The sequence below is a fragment of the Vipera berus genome (assembly GCF_964194415.1).
Source record: "Vipera berus genome assembly, chromosome: 2".
NCBI lineage: Eukaryota > Metazoa > Chordata > Lepidosauria > Squamata > Viperidae > Vipera > Vipera berus.
In genome coordinates, this window is record NC_138203.1 from 90,730,527 (window position 1) to 90,752,202 (window position 21,676).

Below are 21,676 nucleotides of genomic sequence, written 5' to 3' on the forward strand. Positions count from 1 at the left end.
GTGTGTGTGTGTGTGTGTGTGTGTGTTTTGCCTGCCTGCCTGCCTGCCTACTTCTCTCCCCCTCTTTCTACGATATAATAGTTAGTGCACAAACAACTGCCCTGTGTACTCAAGTGCAAGACATTTTGCAACGCCTGCATATGATGAAAGAAGCAAGGTTTTGCAAAGGGGAAAATAGTCAGAAACGTTTCTCTACGAAGAAGGGCTGCTTCTGCTAACTTCAGCCTAGGACCTGGCAAGGCGGGGGGCTGGAAATATCTTGTACGTGGTCAGGATGTGGAACAGGGGCAGGTGTTGCCTGTTCAGTTCTCCCAACTGCGCTAAGCTGTGTGACCCGTTTATTTGTATTCATTCTCAATTTGCATAGAAATATCATGCAAAATATTGTTTTCTTTGGGGGCTTGGAAAATTCCTCATGAATGACTATGCAGAAGTGGCCACCCTCAGAACCAAGTCCTGAGGGCCATTCAACAATTGAATTCAGTAGGAATTTATTCATAGGGGGGGATTGCAGTCCCTGAGTGAGTGTGTGTGCGTATGTGCCTTCCAGACAACATTAACACTGGGCAGCTAACTACCTGGACAAGTTCCCTGTGGTTTTCTTGTCAGGTTTTTGGAAGTGGTTTACCATTGCATGCTTCTTAGGACTGAGAGAGGGGGACTGGCCCAAGGTTACCCAGCTGACTTCCTGCCTAAGGTGGGATTAGAACTCATGGTCTCTGCTTTCTAGCCTGTCGTCTTCACCATTACATCAGATTGGCTCTCTTAATCCCTTAAAATCTGTCAACAAAATTCCTATGTAGACTGTGAATTGGTCTAGGAATCAGGAGTAGGCAACCTTGGCTCTTTTATGACTCGTGGATTTCAACTCCCAGAAATCCTGAGCCACTATAGCTGGCTCAGGAATTCTGGGTGTTGAAGGCCACGAGTCATAAAAGAGCCAAGGTTGCCTACCCCTGGCTAGGTTGTAACTATGACAGCTCAAACTGTTTAACTCGCCAGGTTGGAAAGCAGCACCAGAGAACATAAGAGACTTGGGGATGTGTTTAGCGCTGAAAAGCCTTTAGAAAAAAAGGCAGCAACCCTTGCAGCAAAGTTTTGTTACTGGACTAAGTTGCCATCTGCCATCTGTTGTAGAGCAGTATATGAATTCAGGGGTTAGGACAATGTTTGAGGTTATTTGCGATTATTTTATACACTGGTTTATTATTAATGTCTGTATTCACACATCACCCTAAATCCTAATGTTGTTTATTGGGGTGATGTGAGAAATCAGAGCTTTTCCTCACTTGCCTCCATGTTCCAGAATAGCCCAACTGACAGGTTACAGGAGTGGCTGCATCGAGTAGGAGTATTAGTAGAAGTCACTCTCATTTTACTCTGTACCTCTGTATCTCTTGACCTGTTACCTGTGAAGTGAACCTGAATGACAAGTTACAGGCATGTTAACCGCTTGTAACATTCGGAGAGTTACCTCCCCACTTTTTCTATTAGTTAGGCAATTTTGTAGGTGGCTAAACCCACCATTCTAATAATTCATCTTAACTCAACCAACCCTGTGTTAAGGATTGGTGGTTGTTATTTCTCATGTAACAAAACTGTGTAGGAGGAGAAACCAAGCCAAGGAAATCCACCACTCCCTTTCCTTAACTTGGTTCATACGGTAATAAGTGCGTAAACATCAGTTGCCATTTTCATTGCTGTGGCAGAGCTGGAATTGACAATGGGAACAATGTAATTTTTTTTTATCCCATTTATATCCCGCTTTTTTCTGAAGACTCAGGGCGGCTTACAATCTAAGAAGCACAAATCAATGTGCTTAGCAGTAGCCTTCATTCTATGTATATGCCTGCTTATTAGGGCTTTCGCCCCCCCAAGCAGCATTATTACAAAGTCAGTTTATTGCCCCCAACAATCTGGGTCCTCATTTTACCTACCTCGGAAAGATGGAAGGCTGAGTCAACCTTGAGCCTGGTGGGACTCGAACCTGCACTAATTGCAGGCAGCTGGTGTTACTTAAGGAGGCATTAGCCCACTGCTCCACCAAGGCTCTTTATGCCAGCATCCTTTTCTGTTAGTCAAGAACTAATGTATAGTACTTGAATTTGGCTACAAAAGCTCCCATCCATTGGGGTTGCAAGCCATGGCCTTAGTAACAGCACAGAACCTTGTTAATGATGGTTTATTTGCTAAACAATGGTTGGGTGGTGAATCCTGTGTTTGAAATCTGGCTGCATTTGTGAGAAAAATGAGCATTCTAGGAAGTCAGTAGAAATTCAGTTTTTATAAGCTATAGTTTGCTAATTTGGGTAGTCTGAGTGGAATAGTTTGGAAGGCCTCCCTCATTCAGGAAAGTATGTTTATTTCTGCAGTTAAGATTGGGTTAAAGAGCATTATTCTTAACAGATTTCACATGCATAGCTTTGTAGAAAGAAAAATCTCCATCAGGGGGTCCAGTCCAAGCTGGGAATAAACAAAATAGAGACTGCTTTAGAAAGAAAGTTGGAGTTTATTGAAGAGCAGAGCCACACAAAAGCATGGCACTGGGAAAGCTGACCACATGTAGCAGGAAATGGTGGGTTTTTATACCTTCTGGGGCTCTTGAGGTTGTTTCCTGTTTCTGTTTGAGGCTTTGTATTTCCTGTTTCATGTACTTTGAGCTGAGTTTGAGTGTGCCCTTTTGGTGTTGGTGGGTTAATCCTATTATGTCCCCCAAAATCATGTCTTTTAGAGTTTGAGTAAGGTATGTAGATTTTAGAGATCTTTGTCTTCCTAATCTCATAGCTTCTAGCTTCCTGGACCCAACCTTCCTGAATGGATTATTGAATTTGCGTTTCTAAAAGCTGGCTTCTGCCTAGTTTCTGCTTGGTGCTATTAAGAAAACTGGGCTTGCTTTTCTGCCTTTAAGACCTTCTCCACGATTCCTTTGGATAAATATATTCTGCCTTTTTAATATTTCCCAAAATATTTCTTTCTCTAGATTCTTCCCACAGCTTTAAGCCTATCATTCATGAGCCGCGGTGGCGCTGTGGTTAAAATGCAGTACTGCAGGCTACTTCTGCTGACTGCCAGCTGCCAGCAGTTTGATTCTCACCAGCTGAAGGATGACTCAGCTTTTGATCCTTCTGGGATTGGTAAAACGAGGACCCAAATTGTTGGGGAAAATAAACTGACTCTGTAAACTGCTTAGAGAGGGCTGTAAAGCACTATGAAGTGGTATATAAGTCTAAGTGCTATTGTATTCATTCCTCAAAGTCTCTATAACGATTGCCTAGTTTTTCCTTCAGATTTTCTTATCTCTGTGATGCTCTGCTCATGCTGTTATTTAAAATATTGGCAATCTTACTGTGGCTTTTTATGATTGTGCATATTTGACTGCATGTTAACAAAGGGTATGTCACACAGCTACACTGTGTCCTGGGGAAAATGCAATTCTGATGCAGTACAGAGAAAAGTTTTTTGAATGGATCTATTACATTCATTGCATGAAGGATAGCTGGGGTCTGGATCTGCAAAACCTCTATGTGGTCTACCTGATTAGTTGCCCTGAATGTTGAAAGCTCAAGAATTTTGTTAAACCAACATTGTCCCAGTTTTAATGCAATCTCTTGATGGCCTTGATCATTAGCCTGCTCTTTCTCTGAGAGGTGCAATGTTTGCTAAGCCACCGACATTCTTTCACCACACAGCTCAAAAGACAAACAAGCAGGAAATTTAGCCACCAGATGCAGTAAGAGAGCCTGAAGTTTTGGTCAGTAAGATGCCTTCATTAAGCCTAACTGTTGCCACAAGATTTCCCTCTTGCCTATTAATAGCAATAACACTTAGGACTTATATACCACTTTATAATGCTTTACAGCACGTTCTAAGCAGTTTATAGAGTCAGCATGTTGCCCCCAACGATCTAGGACTTCATTTTACCGACTACTGAAGAATGGAAGGCTAAGTCAACCTTGAGCCGGTGAAAATCGAACTCCGGGCAGTGAGCATTGAATTAGCCTGCAATACTGCATTCTAGCCACTGCACCACCACAGCTCTCTAAAAGTTGCACAATGGAGAACATTCCCCTCTTGATTTGATCACCTCCTCTAATTTATAACACAGTTAAGATTCCAGTTTTAGTTGAGTCTTATGTAACTGAAGGCCTGCTGCTATCTAGACCAGAAATCCTCAAACTTTTCTTTCTTTTTGCTCATGGCTGCCTTCTCACCCTCATGTACCTCTATGACCCCCTCATAGGTGCTTTTAGCTGGAAGTAAATTATCATTTCTGTTAGAGATTAAACTTGATTTGGGTGACAATATTATATAATGGAGTAAAAGCACCTTTAAGGAGTTAAACGGTCTAAGGGTGTGGCTGTAAATATTCCACATAAAAGAGAGTTAGATGTTACACGTAGTTGCTCTTGTATATGTGTTTGATGTTAGTGTTTGGATACCTCTTGTTCTCTTGTTTGCTAACTTGATATTTATTCTCTCAAGAATCAACTGCTTGCTACAGTGTATATTGTTTTTGATATTGGTAAGCAGCTTTTGTATTTTGATACTATGTTTTTTATGGACTGACTTTTATGTGCATGATACTGGATTGATACTTGGACTATTTCTTACTGTGTTTCTTTTTGTTGTCTGAGTAAAAATAAGTTATAAAACTCGTGTTAGTGCATTACTGTTTGCCTAAAAGTCCCAGTACAACTTCCACTGTGTATTAATAATACTCTGTTAAACAAACCATTTTTTCAACAACATATTCTAACAATTTCCACTATTTATTAATTTAAACAGTATCATATGTGGCATCATAGAAATGTGGCATGGGAAATATATGGTCATGTTGAGAACCACCAACCAGGACTGATTCTGCTCCCTATGTGAGATTATGAATTCCTGGGATCAGGAATCCAGAAAGGACTATTTTCATTCTTGACCTTAAGTTTGATTTAGTCTTAAAAAGCTGGGAAAATGGATTATTTATTTATTTATTTATTTATCTAGGGCAGGTAGCATTATATATTTCATAAAGAATCTCAGCATTCTGACTTTTCTGAAGTTGGTGCATTGAGAAATTTGACAACCCCCTCCCCCATGCTTGTGAACTGATTTACTGCAATCCCACAGGGATGAGCAATCATAGTGAGAATTTGTCCAGACAGGGGCGGGGGGGGGAACAGTTTTATTTCAGGTCACCTTCATGCAAGGCCTTTGCATCACTCCCAAATGGTTGCCACATCTCTGTGACTCTATGCTATTGTTTCTGTCAACTGGGTCACTGCATTAATCTCCAATAGCAATTGAAGTTACTGTATTTCTGTTGAGAAACGTTGACATTCTGGAGAGTTGTTGAGAAAGCTTATTAATGGAAACTTGTGCAAAAGTCTACTTCTCACCCCCTGAACTCAAACTTCAACCTCTTCCCTCCTACTCATGCAGATTCAGCCCTGGAGTGTCTGGCCAATATGCTATTATTCAGTTTTTATTAACAATTTATTATTAAAACAGTTAGCTTCCCCAACTCTGTTCTGTGGAATACTAGGTTTTGTGAGAGCCTGGTGGAGTTTTGTAAATGTTTTATTAATTTTCTATTTTCACAAACAAGTGCTCAATAGACAACGTGATGACTGAATCCATTAATGATTCTGTGGTACATCTAAGCTTCTTCCAACTAAGTCCAATATTATACCCATCAGCAGATCTGCTCTTCTTCTGGTAGTAACCGTTTTTCCACACTAAGCAAATACAATTCTTATTATTGTTAGTAAACATACAATTGCATATCAACATTAGTTACATTTTTCTAATAATGTTTAAAATATATTTTCTGACCAAAGCATATGTTAATTCCATTTGCACTCAATTTCCAATTATTTAATCCATATCCTATTTTTGCTTTTTTCAATTTTAATTTCCCATCCATGTTCAAAGTATCCCAATCATTTATAATTTCAAAACAAGTTATATTTGGGCAACCAAAAGCATCCATTATTCAAAGTTTTTAGCATATTCTTATGCTAAGTTTTTAGATCCAAAACTTATATTGTAAAGTTTTCAAGTCTTTTTTTTTTAAAAAAGGTCTTAAAAACATTTTAGTCCCCAAATTTTCAAGCTGAATGTATATATTAATTCCAAATAAGTCTTTTAGGTTTCGCCATTATCCCCCAGTAATTAATTCACTGCTTTTCTTTTCTGAGAGCATGGGGCAGAAATTTCCTTTTCCTCTTTCATCGAGGGGAGTGCTTTGGGCAGATTTTCAGGAAGAGGTCTTAAAATCATAAAGAAAGGATCAGATCTCACCCAGTTTCATCTATATTGCTGTAAAGTTGGTGGTAGTGCTTTTTGACTTCCATTGTCAGCAGTTTCGGACTGGCTACACGAATGCAGCCAGTCTTTCCGTCACTGGTTTGGAGGGCTTCCTCGGATCAAACAGGATGGCTACCCCCCCGATCAATGAGAGTCCCCTCCTTGCTTGCCGCCTCTATGGGGTGACTTTCGACCCTTTCCAGGGTCCCCCAGCAGGGCGAAACCAAAAGCAAAAGACGGAGCCCTGACTTTGTCTGCATCGCCACAACATCAAAACCGGAAGTCAGAGCCTGGTGGAGTTCTATGAGAGCCTAAAGGGGAAAAGATCATTCAAAGAAAACAAAATGTTTTATCACTAGAACTTTGCCTCTTGATCAGGGATTTTAGGATAGATAAACAGGCAAAATAAGTTAAACTAAACGGCTCGAAATTTCAAACAACTTTGGGGAAATTGAGTAAAAATATTTATTTATTTATTTATTTATTTATTTATTTATTTATTTTTCTATACCGCCCTATTCCCGAAGGACTCAGGCCGGTTTACAGGGCAATATTTAAAAGACAATATAAAATTAAGATAAAAATAGAATTAAAAAGAATTAAATTAATAGCCCAACAATAAAACAATGTTAAAAACTTGAAACTAAAACCCCCCTCAGTCCAGGCCAGATAGATCGAAAAGCCAGGTTTTCAGGTCCCGGCGAAACAAGCGCAGGTCGGGAGCAGTCTGGAGTTCCACAGGTAATTCATTCCAAAGGGCAGGCGCGCACACAGAGAATGCCCTCCCTCTGGGGATCACCCTATGGGAACACACAGGACGATGGGAAGTTGATGCTGGCAGCAGGTGCTCCCTAAGATAATCTGCACCCATGCCATTTAGGGCTTTATAGGTCATCACCAGCACCTTGAATCTCACCCGGAGTGCAACTGGAAGCCAATGCAGCTCGTGGAGAAGAGGCGTTACACAGGAGTATCGGGAGACTCCCATCACAACTCGCGCAGCCGCATTCTGCACCAGCTGAAGCCTCCGAGTGGTCCTCAAGGGCAGCCCCATGTAGAGAGTGTTGCAGGTCACGAGCACATGAGTGACTGTGCGTAGGGCATCTTGGTCCAGATAGGGCCGCAACTGGCGCACCAGGCAAACCTGGGCAAAAGCCCCCCTGGTCACGGCTCCTATATGATCTTCCAAACTGAGCTGTGAATCCAGGAGAACACCCAAGTTGCGAGCCCTATCAACGGGGGGTAACACTTCACCCCCCATAGTTAACGATGGACAAAACTGGTTCTCCCGAGATGCCGGTATGCACAGCCACTCAGTCTTGGCAGGATTGAGTCGAAGCCTGTTTCTCCCCATCCAAACCCGGACCGCCTCCAGGCAACGGGACATCACGTCGAGGGCATCACTGGGTTGGTTCGGGGTGGAAAGAAAAACCTGGGTATCATCAGCATACTGATGATACCCCACCCCGAAACCACGAATGAGCTCACCCAGCGGCTTCATATAGATGTTGAACAAGAGGGGAGAGAGAACCGACCCCTGAGGAACTTCACAAACGAGAGGCCTCGGGGTCAGATCTCTGCCCTCCCGTCAACACCGACTGCGAGCGGCCCAGGAGGTAGGAGAACCACTGTAAAACAGTGCCCCCCCACTCCCAACCCCCTGAGATGCCGCAGTAGGATACCATGGTCGATGGTGTCAAAAGCCGCTGAGAGATCATTCACCAGCGCGACCAATGCCGTCTCCGTGCTGTACCCAGGCCTGAAGCCCAATTGGTATGGGTCTAGATAATCAGTTTCCTCCAGGAACAAAGGGAGCTGATGCGCCACCACGCTCTCAACAACCTTCGCTAAAAAGCGAAGGTTGCAGACCGGACGATAGTTATTCAAAATAGCAGGGTCCAGAGCAGGCTTCTTGAGAAGGGGCCTCACCACCGCCTCTTTCAAGGTGGTAGGGAAGGTACCCTCTCTCAAAGAAGCAGTTATTACTGCCTGGAACCAGCCTCGTGTCTCCTCCCGAGCTGAATACACCAGCCAGGAGGGGCACGGGTCCAATAAACACATGGTGGAGCTCAGTCTCCTCATGGTCCTGTTGTTGTTTTTTTTGTCATTTAATTTTTGTTTTAAATTCTTTAAATTGTTTTTTTTCTTGTATTAATTGCGAGCTCCTCCGAGTCGTTTATATGAGATAGACTGCCTATAAATTTATTAAATAAAGTGTCCTCATCGGTTCAGTACCAAAGCTTATGAAACCTTATGAACATAAGGGAGAACAGTCTGCTAGAAGAGCATCCATTATATATTACAGCTCTGGACATTTAGGTAAGGCTCTATATGTGGGGGTGTGATGTGCTACTTTAAGTGGTGGAACAAGGCACACGGAAAACATTCTTAATTTGATGCATATCATTTGGCAAGGAGTCATTCTACTTTAGTTTTGCACCATTCTGGCAATCGCAATAATTTGGAAAACATTACGTTTCCACAATAATGCTGTGTTGTGGTACCCTGCAAGCCTCACTCTTTCGTATTTTGTGTGGCAAAAGCACATTTCATCGGTTGCCCCCCCACCCCCTGCCACTCCTCGCCCGAGATACCTATATCCAAAAATTGAGTTTGAATCAGAGTTGTAAAGCACCAACATCCCATTTAAAACAAAAAAAGGACTTACATTTGTTTTTTGAGCTGCTGCCTTGGATCTTGTACTTCCAAGAGCTGCTTGTGGGCACGGCTGTAATTCAATGGCAGAGAACATACCGAGGATACAAATAATTCCAGAATCAGTTCCGGACAACTACAAGCAGTGTCTTGGAAAAAACCTCTGAATCTAGTTCATCTTATTGGCTGCAGCCTGGCATTGATTACAGGTCCTGCGGGTATATTGCACAAATCCACAGCACAATGGCAGTGCTTGTGTGGGGGAGGACAGCGTGTGTTTCAGAAACCTTCGAGCACAGATACAGACTTAATTCTTTGAAGCAATCAGGGCAGCTCGCGCGTAATCTAGTCAACTTTGCAACCGCCTAGAATTTAGGCTGCAGGTACAGTCTACATACTGGTGTCTAATTTTGGCTCAAGGATGCCTCGCCAATCATTCTTGAAGAACACTACACCACATGATACAACCTTCCATTCATCCCGATCCCAAAGCACAAAACTGAACCAAAACTGAGGTGGTGCACTGTGTTTTCTCCCAATTAAGCCCTTGCTATTTGCATAGTTTGTGGAACTTTAGCACTAAATGAGCTGATCGTATAGGAGAGGGTGGGATCTTCCCAGCTTTTGTTGGCTGCTTTCTGTCTGTGTTGCCCAGGGTGGCATACACGATCATTAGCAAAGATGCCCTGCCAAGCATACTGTCAGCCTCTACCTATGCCAAGGGAGATTCCTACTAAATATGCTGCTGGTCAGTCCCTACCCATTTGCTGTGTCTTGGGTGTGTAGGGATGACTTGATAGGTTGCATCCTTTTGCTATCCAAAGGACTCAGGGCCTTGCCTGTCAACCTTTATCCACTTCAATATGTAGTCATTAATAAGCAGGGTGCTCAGGAGCAAAGCCTTGGCAAAAGCTCATGAGGGTCCAAGCAATCAGCAACTAAAAAACTTCCATTATCAAATAACTAATACAGAGTCACTGTATTAGTGAGATGGGTGGCATAGAAATTCAATCAATCAATAAACAAACAACTAAATAGATTCTGATCAGGGTATTACTTAGCCATTCTGTGTAATATTATAGAATATTATAGAATATTATAGAATAGAATAGAATAGAATAGAATAGAATAGAATAGAATAGAATAGAATAGAATAGAATAGAATAGGAATAAAATAGAATAACAAAATTGGAAGGGCCCTTGGAGGTCTTCTAGTCCAACCCCCTGCTCAGGCAGGAAACCCTCTACCATTTCAGACAAATGGTTGTCCAATCTCTTCTTAAAAACTTCCATTGTTGGAACATTCACAACTTCTGGAGGCAAGTTGTTCCACTGGTTAATTGTTCTAACTGTCAGGAAGTTTCTCCTTAGTTCTAGGTTGCTTCTCTCCTTGATTAGTTTCCATCCGTTGCTTCTTGTCCTGCTTTCAGGTGCTTTGGAGAATAGCTTGACTCCCTCTTCTTTGTGGTAGCCCCTGAGATATTGGAACACTGCTATCATGTCACCCCTCGCCCTTCTCTTCGTTAAACTACGCATACCCAATTCCAGCAGCCATTCTTTGTTTTAGCCTTCAGTCGCCTGATCATCTTTGTTGCTCTTCTCTGCACTCTTTCTAGATTCTCAACATCTTTTTTACATTGTGGTGACCAAAACTGGATGCAGTATTCCAAGGGTGGCCTTAACCAGGTATTATAAAGTGGTATTAACACTTCACGTGATCTTGATTCTATCCCTTTGTTAATGCAGCCTAGAAATGTGTTGGCAGTTACTACTATTGACTAGATTCCCCCAAAGATATTTTTGGAATGTGAATTGTTTTTGTTCTAAACCCTGCCTATTATCATTTTGTCTTCATTTTCTAAACTGAAAGCACTGCACTAGTCAGAACATTGGAATAATACAGCAACTGTTCCCAGACCTCTATATGGAGGACAGTGTATTTATTTTAATTCATTAGAGTTGAATTCTCATGAAAATAAATATACATTTCTAGGCTCAAGTTTCCCCCCCCAAGTAGGCTGGAAAAAGCATTACCCTTCTCACAGATTCCCAGAGTTAGAGTTAGAGGAAGATGAGGAGGAAGAAAAGGATGAAAATGCTTCTCTATAAAAGTGTTTATGTATCATCTAAATAAGGCACTTGTATTTTTAAATAAGCCCATTGACAAGGAACAGTACGAGTAATACGTGAAGTAGGAGGTAGCCAATGCAGAAGAAATGAAGAAAAATGAGCATGTTACATTTCCTTTAGAAAGGTTTTGAATGCTGCGCATTTGATTTTTAAACATTACCATCAGTACATTAAGAAAGAAAGCAAGAGATTGGGATGGGCAGCTGTAGAAAATATTTCCAGGGCTTCCTGTCTTGGGAAAACAAAATGGAAAAGAAATGGTCAAGAAACCGGTAAGACAAAAATTAGCTGGCAGTTGACAGGGCAATTCTAATTCAGAGATGGAGGATGTTAGGATTAGATTTTTCTGGTTATAGGCTGATACCAGAAATCTGTTTAATGGAGTGATCTGAGCCTTTGGCTAAAATATATCAGCAGGGTAACTAATATAGGGGACAAGAACAGATAGGGCAAGGAAGAGCCACACCTTAGCACTACCAAACCTTCTGCAGCTATGGTTAAAGGTAAAGGTTCCCCCGCACATGCGTGCTAGTTGTTTCCGACTAGGGGCCGGTGCTCATCTCCGTTTCAAAGCCGAAGAACCAGCGCTTGTCCGAGGACGTCTCCGTGGTCATGTGGCCGGCATGACTAGATGCCAAAGGTGCATGGAACTCTGTTACCTTCCCACCGTAGTGGTCCCTATTTTTCTACTTGCATTTTTACGTGCTTTCGAACTGCTAGGTTGGCAGAAGCTGGGACGAGTAACAGGCGCTCACTCTGTTACGCGGCACTCGGGATTTGACCCACCAAACTGCCGACCTTCTGATCGACAAGCTCAGCGTGCTAACCCACTGAGCCACCGCATCCCTGCAGCTATGGTTATGTCCACAATATTAGCCTCATTAGACTTTTCATTGAATCTAATGGGTTTTTTCATTTTCTCAGCCCTGCCAACTCCGACAAAACTCAGATTTAGGATGTCGCACAATTCAGCTACCTCCAGCCGTTTTGGGACACTTCAAATTGAGCGTCCTTACCTGGTTCCTAGCTTAAAAGTTTCTACATGCAAAGGAGAGTTTGCCATTTGCAAGGGCTCTTCCAGATACTTGGGAGGTATGCCTAAAAGCACCCTTAAATGGCTTACGCAAAAGTGGCAGAGATGAAAGATTGGAAACAAGAAAGCAGTAAACATTAAGATAACCACAGCCCTCACACCTTCACTGAAAATGATCATTTGTCTTTGAATGTAGACCATTTTTCCCAAGCTGGCATCCTTTTGATCTGTTAGGACTGCAAGCCTCCAGAAGACCGAAGGGGCAGCGTTAGAAATTTTGCAGCCAACGTTATCTCAAAGGCATCAGCTCAGGAAAGATAAGACTAATTAAAATAAATAAATAAATAGTTTCTCTTTTCAGTCAGTGCTTCATGAAGGAACCATTTAAAACAATGTATAAGTTGATACAGAAAATTTAAAGCACCGTTTCTGGTATTTCTACCAAACTCAGAAACTCCTGTTCATTATCTGTAAGACAGAGATCAGAGCTAACTTGCACAACCTCAAATTTGTAGCCAGGACTACTATCAGCTACATTGGCCGGGGTCTTTGGCATTGCTATTTCACAATGGAACGGCAGGCATCATGTGGGGAATGCTGATTTAGAGCTATTACATATATATATTTAAAACAGAATGCTGGAAAAACTGAATTCCATGCTTATTTCTAGAACATCAGTGACTGTAAACAATTGATTTGACTCAATTCCCAGCTTGCAACCATTGCTCGTCTGGTTCAGCCCTTAGGAAATACTGAGAAAGTCAAAGCAACTCTGGATTTTCGTTCATCCTGAGAGTTGAAAACATCCCCACATGTCTCACCAGGTTGGGCTCAACTGCAAACGCGTGCTCGCCCTTGGTACGCAGCAGCGAATAAAGAGCAGTATCCTTGGCAAAACCTAGGCGACACTGAACCTCTTTCAGGTAGCCCAACACACGGCGTGCTGAAGGCGTGGAGAACACCATGGCCGGAGTGCAGCATTCGGTCACAGGCACAACGTTGTAGAAGGAGGGCGCCAGGCGTCGAAGCTCCAAAAGGTAGTGGCGCCCCACCAGCTCTACGAGCAGCATGCTGTACAGGGCGAAAAACAACACGATGGACCAACTAAGGCTGGAGCGGTTGGATGCCCAGGAGTAGACAAAGCCCAAGAAGGATCCTGAAAACATGCCTAATCCCAGCCATTCCAGGATCCTCATGGGTTCGGGATTGACGTAATGTTGAAGTCTCTCTGGATGGTACAGTTTGATATAAAGGGCATCTCGTAGGTGGGGCTTTGAGAATCGTGTCCGTAACAAGTGATGGAGGACTGGAAAGAATTCCTCTTCTGGTAGGGCATCATCTTCCACTAGCAAGACATATTCTGGTTTATAGAGCTGAAGTGATTTCTCAAGGCAGTAGGTGTAATCTTGCTTCTCCTTCTCAAAACGGTTTGGGAAGAGATCCAGATTTTCCTGACCACTGTAGTGGTTCTCCACAGCAAAGAAAGGGGCAAGCAGCTTAGCATCCCGGTGGTTGCTGGGATCTTTCTCCACATTACAGAGTAAGAGCTGGTGGTGCTGGCAAGAAGGGCCACATTCCCGGAGCAGGCGGTGGAAGCGGGCTGCTACCTGAAGGACGTAGTGGAATTCCGGGTGCCTTTGAACAGTAATGATGGTAATCAGCAGCCACGGCTGCAAGGCCTCTTTGGTCAACTTCTCCGATGTATTCTGCAGTCGCTCAAAGTAACGGACAGCACTCAGGCCCTCCTTTTGGCTCTGCTTTAAAAAATGTTGGGTCATCGAGTTCAGGTACCAACCGCGCATGTAGAAATAAGAATGCAGGAGCTCTCGGCAAGCGAATGGAGCGATCACGCCAAAGGTCACAACACTCAAGACCAGGAATTGCAGGAACGGGCTGGACCAACGACACCGTCGGCCCCAAGGCAGCAGTCTGAGCGAGAACATGGCCGCCAGATCTGCAGTTTGAGTGCCCTTTGGTTTTTGGCTGCATGCCATTTGGTCAGCCTCTTGCTTCCTGTATAGTTAAGGTCATGATTGGATCTAATTCTGCAAAGAGTAAAGGAAAAAAAAAGTAGTAGTGAAGTAGTAATTGTACTGATGAAGAAGTAGTTGTATTAACAGCTTTTATTTAAACAATATTTTGCATGATTGCTACTTAGAGGTTCATTTTAAACAATGAGTACCACCTGACTGGTTCATATCCAATTGATCTGTTGCAGATTTAATAGGCACATTCACATGCCATTAAATTAAAATCAAGGTGCATACTATTCCTCCTTCTCCTCTTAATTTGGCTTTAGAATCTCTTGCAATAAGTAGAAATACTAAAATCCTTAATGGATTTGCACTAAGAGACCACAGCGCACAAGGCCCTGCTATAAGCAGATGATATATTTCACTCGTTGAGCAGGCATTTCTATTCCTAAACTCACTTTCTGAGTTTGGTTTTCCTATCTGATTATTCTGTTAATTGGATAAACGATATTAGATGTTACTGGGGCACATCAATGATTTTGCCACATATGTGTAGAATGGCATTTTTACATTGTATTTGACTCCTTTGTGTGAGTGTATTTTCAGGAAGCTTTCTCAACTAGCAAATGTAAAATAAATCCACTGTTTTCATGAAAAGAAATTCCATATATTTGTGATTAGCATGAATTAATTCTAAGGGCGTTTGACTCTTTGAAAGACCTTTCAATGCTTCTTTCTTACATTATTTTTTACAGGACGCTGAATAAATTACTCTAACAAGGTTATGCTGTGAGATTTTCATTGTATAAATTATAATTACCTCTTGGGAATTTAACTTCCCCACTGTCAGGTTTATCAAAAGGGATTTATTCTAGATTTGACATCATTTATAGTTAGGAACTTTAGTACCAGGCTCCTTTTTGACTCATATTGAGATTTATTGTTAGACCCAATTTAAATCCTGTCACGTATGAGAATATCTCTTTGTACCAGGTTGTCATTCAATATTTATATATCATAATTAAAATTTTATATAGAATGTACATACTGAAAACATTGGGTCAGAAATATATATCTTGATTCTTTTACATATAATAGGCTCAAACTATGAGAAATCCAGGTTTAAAGTAGTGGGTAATTCTATTTTATAGATAAACTGGGCCTCTCATAATAATTATTACTTTGAATCAATTAGGTTATAAGGAAGCTCTTTTTAAAACTTCTACGATGTTAAAAAAAACAAGCTTGCTTTACCTCAAAGTACTTATTGAAGTTTACTCTAGATTCACCTCAAGCTTTTATTATTTAGTCTACTTGATCTAGATGTTACTGCAGCTTCTGGAGTTTTAACAATGGTTGGAAGTTAAAAAGAAATGAGCTGTCCTCCTAAGCCAGGGGTAGGCAACTTGGGCTCTTTCATGACTCGTGGACTTCAACTCCCAGAATTCCTGAGCCAGCCGGCTCAGGAATTCTGGGAGGTGAAGTCCACGAGTCATAAAAGAGCCAAGGTTGCCTACCCCTGTTTAAGTCAATGTTTTCTTTAAATGTGTTACGTTGATAAAACCGATATTAGTTATTCCTGTGAGCGATGAATTTGAATGAATGGTTGCTTATATACAAATGTCCTACCATCTTAAAAAGGTTAATGCAAAACAACAAAAATGCTTTGTGTACATTTTCCACCCTCAGGAATGTTTAACAAGCCTGGGTCACCCCTTTGCTGTTGGGAATGTAACTCGCAAACTGACTCATATGATTTTGACTTCCCCTATTACAGCCACATTTTGGCTGAAATTAAGAGAATTGCTAATATGGTTCTGGACCAATCACTGTGCACAAAGATGCATATGTTATTCTTGCCTATATCCCTAAAATTCGGAATCTATCAAAATATCTAGTATAGTGAATTCAAGCTGGTTAAAAATAATTATCATACAATGTTGGAAAGAAAAATCTAATCCTGATTTGCAACAATGGATTGCTAATACATTGTTAGTCAATATTTGAATTAACTTTGTTCATCAATCCTTTCCTTTTTTGCTTTATTCTTTTTAATCATATTATTACTTTGGGATTATATTATATTATTGATATTGTTTGTCTATAATGTTTTATTAGTAGGAAATAGTGATTATAGGACTTTTTTTAAAAAAAAATCTGGTAATGACAATATTTCCCCATAGAAATAGAAAATCTGTATTAAAATTCACCAATACTAGTGCTCCTACTTGTTAATATAATGACATACCCAGTTTCTTTGATTACAAATTAAAAATTTGATTATTGCTTTTAAGAATTATACATGTATGTTTAATAACAAACCAAATGCCCCGCGTAGCTCTAAATCTGCTCCATCAGTACTAACACTTTTACCACATGAAAATTCTTCCTTCCTTTCGGTGTGAATTCTAACCACAATTCAGTAACAAAAGATGAAGTATTATTGAAACAATGTTCAATAAAAATAGGCTAAAAGTGGCTTAGAAGTGATACAATTTAAAAATTATTTGACATATTATTTTTAGTACTTTAAGCTGTTCATTTATCCTTCCTCATAAGCTCTATTGAACTGAAAGGAACATACTTTTAAGTATAAAATTCTGTTTAAATAATAAATAGGATGATTAACGGGGTACATAAATACGTGCAATGTTCTCTGTTCCTTAGGGCATACTTGTTTTAATTTTCTCCAGATAACAAATACACCTGTATCCTAAATGTTAATTATGGAAAATGACTAGTTACAAATATATACACATATGTAAGTATAGACAGTCTACTCATGCCGGCCACATGACCACGGAGACGTCCTCAAACAAGCGCTGGCTCTTTCGGCTTTGAAACGGAGATGAGCACCGGCCCCTAGAGTTGGAAATGACTAGCACGCATGTGCGAGGGAACCTTTACCTTTTTAAGTATAGACAGAGTACTTCTAAACAGGAAGCAAGCATTACAAAAGACTGAGAAAAACACTAGGACTAACAATGAATGTTGAAACAAGGCAGGTGGGGCAGGTTAGCAGTTCAGAAGTACCGTATATGTCAGAGACACTGCAGGAAAAATATGTAAGTACAACCACAAGGAAGTCACTCAGGATGGGTGTAAGACCAGGGAAAAGGGGTGGAAGGAGGGGGCTGCTAGCTTGCTTAAACATTTTGTTTTCCCTTTATTTTATAGCCCTTCTTGAGTTTTTGTCAGTTGCCGGCTCTATTTTACTTACCTAATAAGAGAAGCTGCTAGCTAGACTAAGCCAAAGGCCATCACAAAAGTCTGTCCTGCAACTTAAAAAAAAAGGTAAAGGTTCCCCTGCACATGCGTGCTAGTCGTTTCTGACTCTAGGGGCCGGTGCTTATCTCCGTTTCAAAGCCGAAGAGCCAGCGTTTGTCCGAGGACGTCTCCGTGGTCATGTGGCCGGCATGACTAGACGCCAAAGGCACACGGAATGCTGTCACCTTCCCACCGTAGTGGTCCCTATTTTTCTACTTGCATTTTTACGTGCTTTTGAACTGCTAGGTTGGCAGAAGCTGGGACGAGTAACAGGCGCTCACTCTGTTACGCGGCACTCGGGATTCGACCTGCCAAACTGCCTACCATCTGGTCGACAAGCTCAGAGTCCTAACCCACTGAGCCACCGCGTATGCTTCTGTGCATACTGTATACTATATAGTCAACAATAATTTGAAGGAAATAGTATTTCATGAATTGTTAGTCAAAATAGTTTGTAGAATTGTTGGAGACCACATTCTATATCAGAGGTCTCCAACCTTGGCAACTTTAAGACCTGTGGACTTCAACTCCCAGAATTCCCCAGCCAGCAATTCTGGGAGTTGAAGTCCACAGGTCTTAAAGTTGCCAAGCTTGGGGACCCCTGCTCTATATCATTGCTTATATGTTTCCTTTCTTCTCACCCTCCTGTGTTAAGGTCATTTCTTGACAGAAGATGTGCTGAGAACCATTAATATCAAATGATTAATGTAGACATGAGAAATAAAACAAGGTGGAGATTTTTTTCCCTTATTAAATTTGCTTTTGTGCATAGGTAAAGGTTCCCCTGCACATGCGTGCTAGTCGTTTCCGACTTTAGGGGCCGGTGCTCATCTCCGTTTCAAAGCCGAAGAGCCAGCGCTTATCCGAGGACATCTCCGTGGTCATGTGGCCAGCATGACTAGATGCCAAAGGCACACGGAATGCTGTTACCTTCCCACCGTAGTGGTCCCTATTTTTCTACTTGCATTTTTTACGTGCTTTCGAACAGCTAGGTTGGCAGAAGCTGGGACGGGTAACAGGCACTCACTCTGTTATGCGGCACTCAGGATTCGACCTGCCAAACTGCCGACCTTCTGATCGACAAGCTCAGCGTCCTAACCCACTGAGCCACCACGTCCCTATTTCCTGCAACTTAGCACAAGTTAAATAGCCATGGACAGAAAACCCACTGTCTACATTAATGAGCTATTTGTATAAGGCAACATAAAAAGGGGAAATTAATGGGGTGTAAAACAACGAACGACAAGAGGAAAGGTCTCTGGGAGAACAGGGTATCTGTTTTCAAGGAAATGTAAATGATTAGAGAAGAATAACTTACCATTAAAAACCACGTCTATAGTAGTAATAAAGTTTGCAAAGTACAAGAAAGAATGAAAGAAGTTGTTTTTTTGGTTTCTAGGAATTAAAAGCCAGGCAGAAGCCAATATTCCAGAGCAGAAAAATATCTTCCTGACAGGATTATTGTTTGCATTTTGAATCTGTTTTCACCATACTACATTTGAGTAATTATAACCATCGCTTCTTTCTTTATTTTGGTTTCACTGTATATACTTTGTTAAAAAAAGAGAATTTTATTTTTAATCTTCATTCGGTTAAACATTCCATTGGCAGGGGAGACATATGCATTTAATTTCCTTTCAACTGGATCACAGAAGAGAAATAGTGTGAGCTTGGCCCGAGTGGCTGAAATTTTGTTCTAACATTGTTAAATTTCAGAGTAATATTTCTCAATAATTTTACCAATAGCAAGTTACAAAACAACTAATTGTATTTTGATCACTCTATTTTGGCTGGAAAATCCAAGAACAGCAATCCCAATGTATTTGATACAAGATTCAGTGGAGAAAACTAAGGACAGAAGATAATTAGCGTTCCTAGGCCAGATTGTGTTATGATCCAAAATTAATTTTAAGAATGGCCATTGCTAATAATGCAGTTATGTAAGGTTTTCTGGTTTCATTTCCCTCTAATCTCTCTATGATTAAAGTATCATACTATATTCTTATTTTAACAATAATTCAAACATTACCTAAATCAGGGGTCTTCAAATTTGGCCCTTTTATGACTTGTGGACTTCAACTCCCATAATTCCTCAGCCAGCGTGAATCACAAATAAACCTACCATATCTTCTTCTTTCATACTGTGGGAACTTAATTCACCTGTTTGTTTTATAGGTGCTGCCTGAACCCAGAATACTGAGCATAGTATACCATGTCACATGAATTCATCAAAAGTTTCAAACAGTTTGGAAATGATACGTCACAAAAGTTTTCCATCTATGACTCACCATCTTTAATAGCAGCATATATTTATTTTAAAACTTTTAAAAACTGCGTTCAGAGAAAGAATGGAGTCTCACTCTTTACATGCTCATGTTTTATTCTTTCTCTGAGGCAGGGGTGTCAAACTGCCGGCCCATAGGCCGGATGCGTCACAACGAAACCGCGCCTACCCCATTGCCGGCAATGGGGAAAAAGCTCCAATATGTCACGCGACGTCGCGAATTTGACATGCCTGCTCTAAGGTCTTCAATTTAAGGAAAAAAAATACATTGCCTTTCTATTTTTTCAAGGGCTGGCAAACTTTGTGGCTGATTAGTGTAAAACTGTTCAAGGGAAATGTGGGATTGGAAGATATGCAGATAACTTCCAGGAAATAAAAAAAAATTGATTAGGTAAAAATGTGTAGATTAGAAAAGGTGAGGTTGTTTGAGGAAAGAATATATAACTCAAAAGGGGAAAAATAAAAATATGAAACCAATGTTTTCTGGATAGGAAATTAATTCATCCCAATGCTAATTTGGCCAAAGCAGTGGAAATGCATCTACTTTTGTTTTGAAGACATTTGGCCTCCCAAAGAAAAGACAATACAGACAAAGGTATGTGCTCTTTCCAAACAGTTTTCCAGTTGTTAAGCCTTTGAAAAGTGTTCTGGTAATGCCAGTAAGAACTTAAATAAGCCATCATTGTGAATAAATTTGCCCTTATTTTTGTCCCTGTATAAGTAGTCCTTGGCTTCTGACCACAACTGAGCTGAAAATTTCTGTTGCTAAATATTTAAGATATTTGAGTTTTGCCCCATTTTACGACCTTTCTTGCCACAGTTGTTAAGTGGATCACTGCAGTTAAGTCAGTAACACGGTTGTTAAACGAATCTGGCTTCCCCATTGACTTTGCTTGTCAGAAGGTTGCAAAAGGCGATCCCAAGGACCGCCCCCCCCCCGGACACCGTAACCATCATAAACATGAACCTGTTGCCAAGCGTCTAAATTTTGATCGTGGCCTTGGGGATGCTGCAACATAAGTGTGAAAAATGGTCATGAATCACTTTTTCCAGTGGCCGTTGCAACTTCAAACAGTCAGTAAACGAACTGTTGTAAGTTGAGGACTATCTGCATTTAGGAAAGTAAGGGAAAGGTAATTTTTGTCTTAAGTGTGTAATCTCTTTCGCCTATTGAAAGAAAAAAAAAGATTTATGCAAATGAACCACCCTCTAAAACACGTCTCCTGCCAAAGCATGATATAACGTATGGATATAGAACTGGTGTCAACGAACAAAGCTCATTTCCTTGCATCTCCTGCACTGCTAATGTTACCTAGTACAGTAATGAAGTCTCTACAACCCCAAGATCTGGGGCAGCTGACACCTGTAAAGCACTATGTAGCGGTATATAAGTCTAAGCGCTAGCGCTATCGACGGTACCTACCTTTGGAAGGATGGGCGTATCCTATACATGCACCTACTAGCAACCAAATTATATCTGTTCAACATCAGAGAGCGTCGAAAAGGATCTTTGGCTTCACCTTTTTGGTCCGCGGTCCTTTTGAGGATCCCCGTTTCCAGCTTTGGGAAGGATTCCCAGGGCGACCTCCTCCTACCTTTGCTACGCTTACCTGGACATAGAGAGCAAGATGTTTACCACCCCCAAACCGCCGAGAAGGAAGCGGAACCAAAGCCACCTGGCGGCTGTTCGGTGGACAACTTAATTCTTAAGGACTTCCGGACATCAGAGGCATGCCGGGAGTTGTAGTTTCAAAAGCACCCGCGAAAGGGGATGGTCACCAGCTCCAGAGCCTTGGCCATCGTCGGGAAACCGAGCTCGCCAGGACCTTGCCTTTTTTTCTTTCTTAATTTAAACAGCATGTATGTTGACTTTTTTAAAAAAAGTCTTTAATAAAAATTAATAACAATAGATCCACACAGAAAGCCTAACTTTCGGTTGCGGCCAGAAGCCAGCGAGCTAACGAATTCCTACCGCAGCCGTTGGGAATGCCTTGCATAGTTCGTTCCCAGGAACCTCGCGCTCCATTCTTCGAGGAG

General features: G+C 41.3%; 1 protein-coding gene across 1 annotated transcript; it reads right to left on the reverse strand.

Annotated features, from left to right (window-relative positions):
* Nucleotides 1-5,550: 5,550 nt before the first annotated feature.
* PGAP4 (post-GPI attachment to proteins GalNAc transferase 4) lies at nucleotides 5,551-21,275 on the reverse strand. Its single transcript, XM_081317894.1, has 3 exons — nucleotides 21,063-21,275; nucleotides 8,966-14,160; nucleotides 5,551-7,097 (listed from the first exon to the last, which is right to left on the reverse strand). Exon 2 carries the CDS (start codon nucleotides 14,107-14,109, stop codon nucleotides 12,877-12,879), a length of 1,233 nt encoding a protein of 410 aa, XP_081174020.1. The 5' UTR covers nucleotides 14,110-14,160; nucleotides 21,063-21,275; the 3' UTR covers nucleotides 5,551-7,097; nucleotides 8,966-12,876.
* Between the last annotated feature and the right edge of the window lie 401 nt (nucleotides 21,276-21,676).